This window comes from Anolis sagrei, chromosome 4, assembly GCF_037176765.1.
Source record: "Anolis sagrei isolate rAnoSag1 chromosome 4, rAnoSag1.mat, whole genome shotgun sequence".
Taxonomy (NCBI): domain Eukaryota; kingdom Metazoa; phylum Chordata; class Lepidosauria; order Squamata; family Dactyloidae; genus Anolis; species Anolis sagrei.
In genome coordinates this window covers 235,705,918-235,719,301 of record NC_090024.1, presented here as the reverse complement: position 1 = coordinate 235,719,301, position 13,384 = coordinate 235,705,918, and the positions used below count along the sequence as shown (strand labels likewise).

Here is a 13,384-nt window from a genome sequence, read left to right as displayed (position 1 = left end):
TTATAATGCGCTGTTTCCGGCTTGATCTGCACTACAGTGCACATAGTGTCATGACTGAATTCATGACACTATGTGCACTGAGTGTGTGTATTTTGTGGAACTTCTGCTCTTGAGCTGGCTTCATACTAAATTATATGGCCAGTTTAGATACATCCTGAGTCCCTCTGCGGAGGTTGAGATAGGACGGGATATAAAAGCCCGAAATAAATAAATAATAAATACTGAATTCTGAACAGATACACACAGATAACTCTTGGTTAGAAATTTTTAACTGCAATAGAGAATGTACTGCAATACAAAACACAGAAAATTAATTCTGCCTTGTACTATGTTCAGTGATTTTGACTGCAGAGGATTATAGACACTTAACCTTGTTGGATATGTTTGCATTGCGATTCCAATCCACTCTGCAAAACCAAATAAATAAATACAAAAGTTGAAATGAAGACAGAATTTCTGTTGTTGTTGATAAGTATGTGGATAGAGAGCTATCAGTGAAAATAATAGTTCAGTTAACTGTTTTTTTCATCCAAGACTTGTGGAGGAAATTCATAAATAGGGAGAGGAATCCTTTTCACAGAAACTCACATCTCCCTCCAGTCAGACTCATTGCTGTTGAAGAATTTCTGTTTCTCTTCTTCAATGACAACTGGGGTGATGCATTAGATGGTAACTGCATGCAACACTTGGTCAGCATTTTTCAGCAATGGGTGTGCATAGCCTTTGGGACACATGTCACAGCAGACATATCTATGAGACATATGTTTGTTTGTTTATTTATCATGTCAGAAGCAAATTGAGGGTATGGTTAATAATATACCATATTTAAAAACACAAACAAAACAAAGTTAAAAACTTGGCAGTCCTTTGACCAAAAGCTGGCCACTTCAAGTGCCTCTGGTGTCACTGTAAGAAGGTTGTCCATTGTGCATGTGACAGGGCTCAGACTGCATTGCACTGTGGTTTGCTCTTCTCCACATTCACATGTCATGGACTCCACTTTGTAGCCCCATTTCTGAAGATTGGTTCTGCACCTTGTGGTGCCAGAGCAAAGTCTGTTCAGCACCTTCCAAGTTGTCCAGTCTTCTGTGTGCCCAGGGGGAAATCTCTCATCTGGTATCAGCCACTGATTGAGATTCGGGTTTTAGCCTGCCACTTTTGGACTCTCGCATGCTGAGGTGTTCCTGCGAGTATCTCTGTAGATCTTAGGAAGCCATTTTTGGATTTAAGGCTTTGGCATGCTGGGTGATATCTGAACAGAAGATGGGCTGAAGATGTCACTGCCTTGGTCCTTTCATTACTGGCTGATACTTTCTGGCGGATGTCAGTATAATTTTTCCAGTGGTGTAGGGTGTAGACATCCTGTGATAATGTGGCATGTCTCATTAAGAGCCACATAGGAAATCTGATATGAAACAGGAGGTCGCCTCTCAGCTTCAGGGTTTCCTAGACGATACCAACTACCTAGATCGGTCACAGTCTGGTTTCAGGCCTGGCCATGGCACCGAGACAGCCTTGGTCGCCTTGGTGGATGACCTCCGCAGAGAGCTAGACAGGGGGAGTGTGACTCTGCTGGTTCTCCTGGACATCTCAGCGGCTTTCGATACCATCGATCATGGTATCCTTCTGGGTCGTCTCTCCGGGATGGGCCTTGGGGGCACGGTTCTGTCGTGGCTCCAGTCCTTCCTGGAGGGACGAACCCAGATGGTGAAGCTGGGAGAGGCCTGCTCTGACCCCTGGCCTTTGACCTGTGGGGTCCCGCAAGGCTCTATTTTGTCTCCCATGCTTTTTAACATCTACATGAAACCGCTGGGAGAGGTCATCCGGGGTTTTGGAGTTGGGTGCCATCTCTACGCAGATGACACACAACTCTACTACTCCTTTCCACCTAATTCCAAGGAGGCTTCTCAGGTGCTAGGTGAGTGCCTGGCCGCTGTGTCGATCTGGATGAGGAAGAACAAGCTGAAGATCAATCCCGACAAGACAGAGGTCCTCCTGGTCGATCGTAAACCGAATCGGGGTATAGGGTGGTTACCTGTGTTGGACGGGGTTACACTCCCCCTGAAGCCACAGGTCCGCAGTTTGGGCGTCCTCTTGGATTCTTCGCTTACACTTGAAGCTCAGGTGTCGGCGGTATCCGGGAGGGCCTTTGCGCAACTGAGACTTGTGCGCCAACTGCGACCATACCTCGTGAAGGCTGATCTGGCCGGGGTGGTCCACGCCTTGGTCACCTCTAGAATGGATTACTGCAATGCGCTCTACGTGGGGCTACCCTTGAAGACGGCCCGGAAACTGCAACTGGTCCAACGTGCAGCAGCCAGGATGCTAACCGGAGCCCATTATCAAGAGAGGTCTACCCCTCTGTTTAAGGAGCTCCACTGGCTGCCATTCATCTTCCGGGCCCAATTCAAGGTGCAGGTGCTCACCTATAAAGCCCTGAACGGTTTGGGACCACCCTACCTGTGTGACCGCATCTCCATCTACGAACCCACACGCGTGTTACGGTCATCCGGAGAGGCCCTGCTCGTGATCCCACCCACGTCGCAAGCGCGCTTGGTGGGGACGCGTGACAGGGCCTTTTCCGTGGCGGCCCCCAGACTTTGGAACGCCCTCCCAAAAGATCTCAGACAGGCCCCCACTCTAGCCGTTTTCAAAAGGAATTTAAAAACTTGGCTGTTCCGTTGTGCCTTCCCAAACTAGGAATCCCCATCCCAAGTCCTGGAAGCACTTTAGTACAACAAATGTTGCTGCACATCACACTTTAATCCTACGTTCCTCCTGCCATATCAGCACTTTTAACCCTGTACCCCTTTGCGCCGGCCGAACCAGTTTTTAATAGTGTCTTGATGTATGTCATTTGCTGTTTATTTTGCTTAATTGTCTTGATTTGCTTGTTTACTGCTGTGATATGTTTTCTTTGTATTGTGTTAGTGGCTTCGGCCTGTGTAAGCCGCATCGAGTCCTTCGGGAGATGCTAGCGGGGTACAAATAAAGTTAAGAAGAAGAAGAAGAAGAAGAAGGAGGTTTCTTGTTGAGTTCCAGGACCAGAAAAGCCAATGGTGAAAACAGAAGGATGACCTGCCTCAAGGGATCATGCTTGCTCCACCAGTGTTTAACATTTACACAAATGATCAGTCACTGCCAGAAGGGACACATGCTCAGTGTGGATACATCTCACCCCATTAAAACAGTGGATGTGGCTCTTAATGAGATGTATGTGAGTAAGCATGATGTCCTTCTTTGTTACTCCGGAAGATCCCCGATTCTAATCCCCAGTCAACCATGGAAATACACTGGATTACTAAGGGAAGCAAGACACTCTTAGCCTAAGAAGAAGTCAATGCCAAGAAAACACTATGATAACACTATGATTACAACAGCACAACAACAGAGAGGAAACAAACAAGGATATCTAATCACCTCTCAACAAAAGTTTGCTCCAGGCACTTCAGGCCATTATATGTTAATCAAGGTGGTCAGTTGAAACATTCACACCTAGCTCCAGCAGACAAGAGTCCTTTGTCCTACCCTGGTCATTCCACAGATATATAAACCCTTTTTCCTAGTTCCAACAGACCTCACTACCTCTGAGATGCAGGCGAAACGTCAGGAGAGAATGCATCTAGACCATGGCCATGTAGCCCGAAAAAACATACAACAACCCACTATGATAACTTCTCAGTTCCATCAAAATCAGCTTGGAGGTAAATTACAGCCACATAAGAGTAAGATTAGATAGACAATCCATTAGCAATCCGCAATCCTCAATGAACCTTTTTAAAAACAGCTATTTACTTGCCTTTTTCATATTAATGGTGGCATGGGGAAAAATCTTATTAAATATCAATCATCCTTTTTGTGAAGCTGCCCATAAGAACTATGTATTCATAAGATACCGCCCAGGGCAACGGTACATTTGAACACAATTACAAGCCTATATGGGGACGCTGAAGTGATATTCAGGAAGAATTCTGATGTTTAAAATGAATATGAACAAATACCGCTCTTGAAATTTATTTATGCCTGAATATTTAATGCAGATTCACTCCAATGGACTTTTCTTCATGATTTAGTAAACAGACTTTATTTGCAGTGGCATCTTTTTGTCTCTGTGCCTCTGTTTGCATACACATCATACCCACCCACTTGTATTTATCATGTGGTAGGTAATAAAATAATCAGAATGCAGGAAACAATTCAAAAATAAACACTGCTATTATCCATAAAAGCTCATCACAAAAAGAAAATTGAGCTCTGTACCAAACAGCATGATTTTTTGATGACACCGTCTGGATCCCTGCGCAGGCTTGACACAAAATTAAACAAATCCTGGGCAGGGTGCCCAGGAGATAAATATGAAAAATGCTATCACAACTGAAAAACCTTTCAGAAAAGAAAGCCTAGTGGGAACAATATTGAATAGAGTGGGATGTGTCTGTATTTGTTTTTCATGTAAAAAGATCATAGAATCATAGTTGGAAGGTACATTATGGCACATCAGGTCCAAAGCCCAACTCAATGCAGGGTCTCCAACTAGACCATCTCCACCAGCTACCTGTCCAGACTCTTCTTTGAAGACACCTGGAGAAGAAGATCCCAACATCACTCTTGCCACCATTGTGGAACTGTTCTTCCTGTCAAAAAGTTCCTTCCAATGTTAATTTCAAATCTATTATCCTGTAATTTAAAACTACTAGGTCTATAGTCTAGATCAGGGGTCCACAAACTTTTTAAACAGAGGGCCAGGTCACAGTCCCTCAAACTGTTGGAGGGCCGGATTATAATTTGGAAAAAAATGAATGAATTTCTATGTACGCTGCACATATCTTATTTGTAGTGCAAAAACACTTCAAATACAATAATTAAAATGAAGAACAATTTTAACAAATATAAACTTATTAGTATTTCAGTGGGAAGTGTGGGCTTGCTTTTGGCTGATGAGATAGGATTGTTGTTGTTGTTGTTGTTGTTGTGTGCTTTCAAGTCGTTTCAGACTTAGCTTGACCCTGAGTGAGGGCCGGGTAAATGACCTTGAAGGGCCATATCTGGCCCCCGGGCCTTAGTTTGAGGACCCCTGGTCTAGATCTACTAGATCTAGGCTTCCAGTTTGCTATCAAGCACAATTCAAACTCCTGGCTTTAGCCTATAAAGCCCTAAATCAGTGGTTCTCAATCTGGGATCCCCAGATGTTTTTGGCCTGCAACTCCCAGAAATCCCAGCCAGTTTACCAGCTGTTAGGATTTCTGGGAGTTGAAGGCAAAACAGGGACCCCAGGTTGGGAACCACTTCCTAAATGGTTCTGGCCTAGCTTGCCTATCTGAATGCATCTTCCTCTATGAACCATCTTGGAGATTAAGATTATCTGGGGAGGCTCTACTCTCGGTCCCACCTCCTTTGCAGGTGTGGTTTGTGAATATGAGAGATAGGCCCTTCTCAGTGGTGGCCCCTTGTCTGTGGAACTCCCTCCCTAGTGACATCAGATTAGCCCTCTCCCTCCTGACCTTTAGGAAAAAAACCTGAAAACATGGATGTGGGACCAATTGGATAATTGATTAGTGCAATATGTGAACACGGAATGGTGCAATGATAACTGAGACAGCCTGGACTACGATATTTGATTATGTGATTTTAATAATTTAAATGTTGATATGTTTTAAGCAGATGTTTTAATGTATATGTTTTTATTTGCTGGGTACATATTTATGTAATGTATGACATCAAATTGTGCCATTAGGCGCACCACTGATTCCCTTTGGGGTTGAGAAGGGCAGGAAATAAATATGATAAATAAATAATAATAAATAGTCTAACCCTCTGGGTATCAAATAACAAGCCTGTTTCCTTCTCTGTGTGGTAGCCCTTGAAGTATTAGAAAGGGATGTGGCTTCTCTTTACGAGCCCGAACATGCCCAGTTCCTTTAAATCCCCCTTTCCCATCCTTGTTGCCCATCTCTGAATCTGCCCCAATGAATCTATATCCTTCTTAAAATGGAGCACCCAGAATGGAAAACAGTACTCCAGGTGAGGCCTAACCAGCACAGACTATACTGGGATTATTATTTTCTTCAACACTAGCTGTACCCACCATGCGTTGCTGTGGCCAACCTTCCCTCCCTCTTGCTCTCCTTTCTTTCTTTCTTTCTTTCTTTCTTTCTTTCCTTCCTTACTTACTTCCTTATGTAGAATCATAGAATAGAATCAAAGAGTTGGAAGAGACCTCATGGGCCTTCCAGTCCAACCCCATTCTGCCAAGAAGCAGGAATATTGCATTCAATTCACCCCTGACAGATGGCCATCCAGCCTCTGTTTAAAAGCTTCCAAAGACGGGGCCTCCACCACACTCCGGGGCAGAGAGTTCCACCGCTGAACGGCTCTCACAGTCAGGAAGTTCTTCCTAATGTTCAGGTGGAATCTCCTCTCTTGTAGTTTGAAGCCATTGTTCCGCGTCCTAGTCTCCAAGGAAGCAGAAACAAGCTTGCTCCCTCCTCCCTGTGGCTTCCTCTCACATATTTATACATATTTATCTCCTTCCTTCCTTCCTTCCCTCCCTCTTTCCTTTGTTCCTTTCCTTTTTTCCTACTTTCCTTCTCTCCTCCCTTCCTTCTCTACCTCTTCCTCTTCCTTTCCTTCCTTTTCTCTTTGCTTCCATCTTCCCTTCTCTCTTTCCTTCTTTCTTTCCCTCCTTCTTTCATTCTCTCCTTTCTTCCCTCCCTCATTCCTTCCTTTCCTTTTTTTACTTTCCTTCTCTACCTCTTGCCTGGACACCGATGGGAAGGGAGCCTTGAAGCCCTCAGCCTTGCTGGGCCTGGCACGGGGTGGGCAGGAGGCACTTTTCAAGCTGGCCCCTTCTTTCTGCCACTGTTGCGAGGCACCTTCCCACTAGGGAGTCGTTTTAGTGCATGTGCTGTACCTGTTTTATCCTTTCATTGTTTTTTGGTGTTTTTTTTAATTGATGGTCACTCATTGTGTTGTTAGGTGTATTCTATTCAAATTTGGTGTCAATTCATCCAGTGGTTTTGAAGTTATGTTAATCCCACAAACGATCGTTACATTTTTATTTATATAGATTTAAACTATAATCTAAGCAAGGAAACTATGCTTCTATGAATGAAGGCTAAGATATCATTTGGGGTCTTTGCTGCAGCATCATATTGCTACTTTATATTCAATTTATCATCACCAACAATCCCAAGATCTATTCCATACGTTGTACTACTGAGCCCAGTGACTCCCACCTTATCCCTATGCATTTGAGTTTGTGTTTGTGGATTATCCCACCTCACATATCCATCTGTCTGTATCAACAGAAAAGTTTTGTAATTATTTACCACAGAAATACAAAAATTGTCAGAGCTCTGATCTTTTATTCCACAGCTTTTATGGACCTTGTGTAAAGAAATGACGCATGGAGGCTAAACTTCAATACTTATGCCAACATCCTTGTCCCACATTTGCGTTTACAGAAAAGTTGAAACATGTTGCTAATCCATGCAAAGAAAGATAGCAAATGAGCATGAAAAATGCTGGGTTGTTGTAGGTTTTTTCGGGCTATATGGCCATGGTTTAGAGGCATTCTCTCCTGATGTTTCACCTGCATCTATGGCAAGCATCCTCAGAGGTAGTGACCTCACTACCTCTGAGGATGCTTTCCATAGATGCAGGCAAAACATCAGGAGAGAATGCCTCTAGACCATGGCCATATAGCCCGAAAAAACCTACAACAACCCAGAGATTCCGGCCATGAAATCCTTCGACAATCCAATGAAAAATGCTATCAAAGGACTTACAAAAGTATTCTGTTCACTCCAATTTTTTAGCTTGCTAACTTTTACTTAGACACAGTGTAAACCAGATCAAAATTGCAAAGCCAGTATGGAATAAGAGCAGAAACGGAAGCAAAATTTCTTCATCTGGCATCTTCCAGGAAGAAAATAGAAAACAAAATAGTGTCCAGCAGGAAGTGTCAATATTACCAGTGGAAAATGACCCAATCCCTTTCCCCTTGTCCATGCTCTGAATGAATGTGCTTTCTCTAGTATTGCATGGTATAATCAAATTGGTGGATCATTTCAAATCAAGAGCAGCTGGGATGATTCTGTTGCAGTTACTGGAGGTACCAGGAAAAGGGAAGAGCGTATTGGCAAGTGGCACCATGCTTATTGGGCTTAAAAATGTGGGCGGGAGAAAATTCATTGAACCAGCAAATTGCAAATCTCAACACCGTCAGTACTTATGATCCAGGATCGAGAAATTATCTTCCATAGTTATTCCAACAACAGAATAATCTAAGCAAGAAAATTGGGCTGGCTCCATCTCTTTTGCCAAAAACAGAGTCATTCTGCATGGCCTTGAATCTCTAAAATTGTTGTTATATCATTATATACGAGGATTGCTTTTCTACTGTTTTTAAAAGAGTATTTTAATGTGTTTTTAAATGTTTAGTGTTGGCGTGGGTTTGTCTTTTGCTGGCTTTTTGTTCTTTGCTTTGGGAGCACTTGTGGTATGGTAAACAAACACATAATGTCCCAGGTGGGACAACCCTATATCCCAGAATATCAAGGCAGAAAATCCCACGTTATCTGGGTGTGGACTCAGATAACCCAGTTAAAAGCAGATATTGTGGGATTTTCTGCCTTGATATTCTGGGATATAGGACTGTGTGGACGAGCCCGTAATTACTCAAGAAAAATAGCAAACCCTACCAGTTTTGCCTATTTGCACATCTAGAGTTTCACGATCTAATCCTGTATTGAAATACACATTTCCTTACACAAAAACATGTGTTTTTGGTGGGGGGGAGGGGGCTAACATTGTTTCCAGAGACACATAAGGCTTGCCTATGGGACAGAGAAGGTGAGATTTTTGTGCAAAAAAACAATGTTCATCTGCAGGCTTGGTGCATGTGTTTGAAAAACGTACGCACCCAAAAAACGTTTTTCCAGAAATACACTTTTTTTGAGAGTGTACAATAAACTTTTGCACACACACAAAAAAAAAAAAGAAGTGTGTTTGTGGAAACAATGTTTTAGACAAATAACAAAAGTACCTCCACCCATAGTCCTAAAAAGTATTACATACATTTTTGTACATTTTTGTGTGTGTCAGGAGAAACTCGCAAGTCGCTTCTGGTGTGAAAGAATTGGCCATCTGCAAGGACATTACCCAGGGGATGCCTAAATCTTTTGATGTTTTACCATCTTTGTGGGAGGCTTCTTTCATTTCCCTGTATGGGGAGCTGGAGCTGAGAGAGGGAGCTCATCCATGCTCTCCCCAGATTCGAACCTCTGACCTGTCAGTCTTCAGTCCTGCCAGCACAAGTGTTTAACCCATTGAGTCACTGGAGACTCTGGTTCTTTATTTCAATTCTGTATTGAAATGTCTTAAGATTTGGAAATAACAGGTGAAAACTGAACGGAATTGTTCTTTTCCTCTTGAATTAGGGAGAAAGCTATTGAAATCAGTTATTGTCCTATGCAAAGATGAAATAATCAAAGATTTACATTCCTATTTCTGATATAGTAGCTGCACCAGTTTAACACACACCCCTATATGAACTCAGCCCAAGAAAATGACTAAAGACATTGAAAAAGGAAACTAAAGAGACTCACCTTCTCGCCTCTTTCTCCTTTTGGACCCGGCAACCCCTGCAGGAGAAAGAGAAAAGCAAAAGGCAGTAACAATAACAATAATCACCACCACCACCTATATTTTCCTGGTTTGAGAATCAAGGCAGCTTACAAGAGAAGGCAAACATGCAGCACACAAAAGTAAGAAGGCATCAAAACCATTGCAGAATTAAAACCAATTAAAACATATTAAAACCAACAAAAAATAAAATAAATAAAAGTCCAGGATATTTTGCAATCAAAGTGGCTGTTGCACTCTTTCTTTCTCTCTTTTTTTTCCCTCCCCCCCTCCTGATATATATCTTAGCAACAAACAAAAACTGAAAAGGTCACTTTAACAACTGCCACAGTTCTCTGCAATTTTAAGGGTAAACCTGAAAACTTCACACAAACCCCTGAAGGCAGATGCTATAGTGAAAACTGATTTTTAATAAGCTTTTACTGGTCTGTTTCTTCTCCTGAACAAGAAACACACCCCTTCCGAACACTTTCCTGCATATAATGGGCAAGGGCATTCACAGCTAGAAATTCTTGTTCAAGAATATAATTCACTTCCTTGCATAACATAATCCCAGTGTTAGATCTGATGTTTTCTTGGACCTCTTCAAGAATCAGCCCTGGTCCTTCTGCCACCATTTTGAAAAGCTCTAATGTTATGAAAAATACCTACAGTATTTCTGTTTTATTGACTATTCTAAAGACTTTGACTGTGTGGATCATAATAAATTGTGGCAAGTTCTTGGTGGTATGGGGACACCAAATCACCTTGTCTGTCTCCTGAGGAATCTATATAACGACCAAGCAGCAACAGTAAGAATAGGCCACGGAACAACCAACTGGTTCAAGATTGGGAAAGGCGTACGGCAGGGCTGCATACTTTCACCCTACCTATTCAACTTGTATGTAGAACACATCATGCAACATGTGGGGCTTGATAAATCTAAGGCTGGAGTTAAAATTGCTAGAAGAAACCTTAAATATGCAGATGATACTACTTTGATAGCTGAAAGTGAGAAGGAGCTGAGGAGCCTTCTAACCAAGGTGAAAGAAGGAAGTCCAAAGACTGGGATGCAGTGAAACATAAAAAACCCAAGATGATGGCAATCAGATTGAGTGATAACTGGCAAATAGAGAGAGAAAACATGGAGGCAGTGACAAACTTTGTATTTCTAGGAGCAAAGATTACTACAGATGCAGACTGCAGCCAGGAAATCAGAAGATGTTTACTTCTTGGGAGGAGAGCAATAACCAATCTCAATAAAATAGTGAAGAGTAGAGACATCACATTGGCAACGAAGATTCACATAGTTAAAGACATTGTATTCCCCATAGTAATCTATGGATGCGAGAGCTGGACCATAAGGAAGGCTGAGCAACGGAAGATAGATGCTTTTGAACTGTGGTGCTAGGGAAAAAATTCTGAAAGTGCTTTGGATTGCAAGAATATCAAACCAGTCCATACTCCAGGAAATAAAGCCCACTGCTCACTGGAGGGAAGGATATAAGAGGCAAAAATGAAGTACTCTGAACACATAATGAGAAGATAGAACAGCTTGGAGAAGATAATGATGCTGGGGAAAATGGAAGGAAAAAGGAAGAGGGGCTGACCAAGGGCAAGATGGATGGATGATATCCTTGAAGTGACTGACTTGAACTTGAAGGAGATGGGGGTGGCCACAGCCAACAGGGAGCTCTGGCATGGACTGGTCCATGATGTCACGAAGAGTCAGAAATGACTGAATGAATAAACAAGAAATGTTATGCATCTCAACAGAAGGAGTCACCACTTTGAGAAGTTCTAATGTCATGCATCTCAGCACTAAGAAGGCAGAGCTCTGTGCTTGCATGCAGGAAATAATAAGCTATTAAGTCATGTCACTGTTGAGTGAGCAACAATGCACAATTAAGCCAATTACATAGGCAAAGTGAAGCTGGGTTGCAATGCCATGATTTAGAACAATCGCCCGTAACAGAAAAAGACATGTCAACTTTTATGGGTAATCATTATTTATCAGGTGTGTCGGTTCCTATAGACTGCTTCTACACAACCTATAAGGGTCAGGATGTGGAGAGCCTACACAGGCACCCCAGGGACTCGCTGGAAGCTAGGAGGGTGGCCCCAAAGATCTGCTGATTGCAGATCAATCCATTTTCTTTACCTACCTCTTCAAGTGGAATGCAATGATATAAGCAGCCTGTCCGATGAGAATCAGTGCTGGATGAAACCAGGAGAAAGCAAGAAAGGGAAAGCAAGGATTGGAACACTTTCAATCCCTTTTTGGGGGAGGTGTTTGTTTACCTTCTAACCAAGCTATGTATCCAGTTTCTTCCTCCAAATGCTTCAGTGGTAGACCTATCCTCACAAGCACTCTGTTTTTTGGTCTCAGGTTCCTGCTTTGCATGGGATGTACACTGATGGGCTGCAGTGGATTTTTGTCTTGTAAACCCCCCAATTTCCTGCACATGGTGGGGTAATTTATGGGATGAATCCAGGATCCATCTTTCTCCAGAAAGTCCCAAGCCAATTCAGAAATAGTTGGAAGTCTCTGCTGCAAAGAGACATGTTTTGGTTTGTCCTTTGTGGTTGCTTTGGATGCCTTTGAGCATGAACTTCCCCTTGAACTAGAATTTCCAGTGAGTTTTCTTAATATGTTGGATGCATTTTGCAGCGCACATTTATGGTATATATTTTGTGGATGCTCCAACCTTGATCCGGCTTGGAGGTGGATTTTAGTGCCTGTGTAGAAGGATCCATAGTTTGCCCAATCCAGAATATTAGTTAAGTCATTGCCTTGAAAATTAATACGTCAAGTAAAGAAAACCTTAGTTATTGCACAAATGCAAAGATACAGAATGGGGGATGCCTGGCTTGAGAGCAGTATGTGTGAAAAAGATCTTGGAGTCCTCGTGGACAACAAGTTAAACATGAGCCAACAATGTGATGTGGTGGCAAAAAAAGCCAATGGGATTTTGGCCTGCATCAATAGGAGCATAGTGTCTAGATCTAGGGAAGTAATGCTACCCCTCTATTCTGCCTTGGTTAGACCACACCTGGAATATTGTGTCCAATTCTGGGCACCACAATTGAAGAGAGATATTGACAAGCTGGAATGTGTCCAGAGGAAGGCGACTAAAATGATCAAGGGTCTGGAGAACAAGCCCTATGAGGAGCAGCTTAAGGAGCTGGGCATGTTTAGCCTGAAGAAGAGAAGGCTGAGAGGGGATATGATAGCCATGTATAAATATGTGAGAAGAAGCCACAGGGAGGAGGGAGCAAGCTTGTTTTCTGCTTCCCTGGAGACTAGGACGCGGAACAATGGCTTCAAACTACAAGAGAGGAAATTCCATCTGAACATGAGGAAGAACTTCCTGACTGTGAGAGCCGTTCAGCAGTGGAACTCTCTGCCCAGGAGTGTGGTGGAGGCTCCTTCTTTGGAAGCTTTTAAACAGAGGCTGGATGGCCATCTGTCAGGGGTGATTTGAATGCAATATTCCTGCTTCTTGGCCTGGATGGCCCATGAGGTCTCTTCCAACTCTTTGATTCTATGATTCTATGATTTGTAGATGTGGGAAAATAGGGTACTTACTGTTGGCCCAACCTCTCCTGGGAGCCCTTTCTCCCCAGGGCTGCCTCGGACTCCTGCAATGCCTTGAAAGCCCTGCAAACAAGAATAGAGAGATGCAACCATTCATGATGCCACTACTTGAAGTTCACAAACAAACCAACAAAAATGGCTTGCAAAACCAGAGAGGATTTT

The 13,384-nt window shown here is 42.9% G+C and overlaps 1 protein-coding gene across 1 annotated transcript in view; it reads right to left on the bottom strand.

Moving 5' to 3' along the window:
- COL20A1 (collagen type XX alpha 1 chain) overlaps nt 1-13,384 on the bottom strand; it is a 184,717-nt gene that overhangs the window by 16,158 nt on the left and 155,175 nt on the right. Inside the window, exons 34-35 of the mRNA XM_067468230.1 lie at nt 13,214-13,285; nt 9,609-9,644 (exon numbers count right to left, since the gene is read on the bottom strand). Of these exons, the coding sequence (XP_067324331.1) occupies nt 9,609-9,644; nt 13,214-13,285 (108 nt within the window). The remainder of the gene's footprint in view (nt 1-9,608; nt 9,645-13,213; nt 13,286-13,384) is intronic.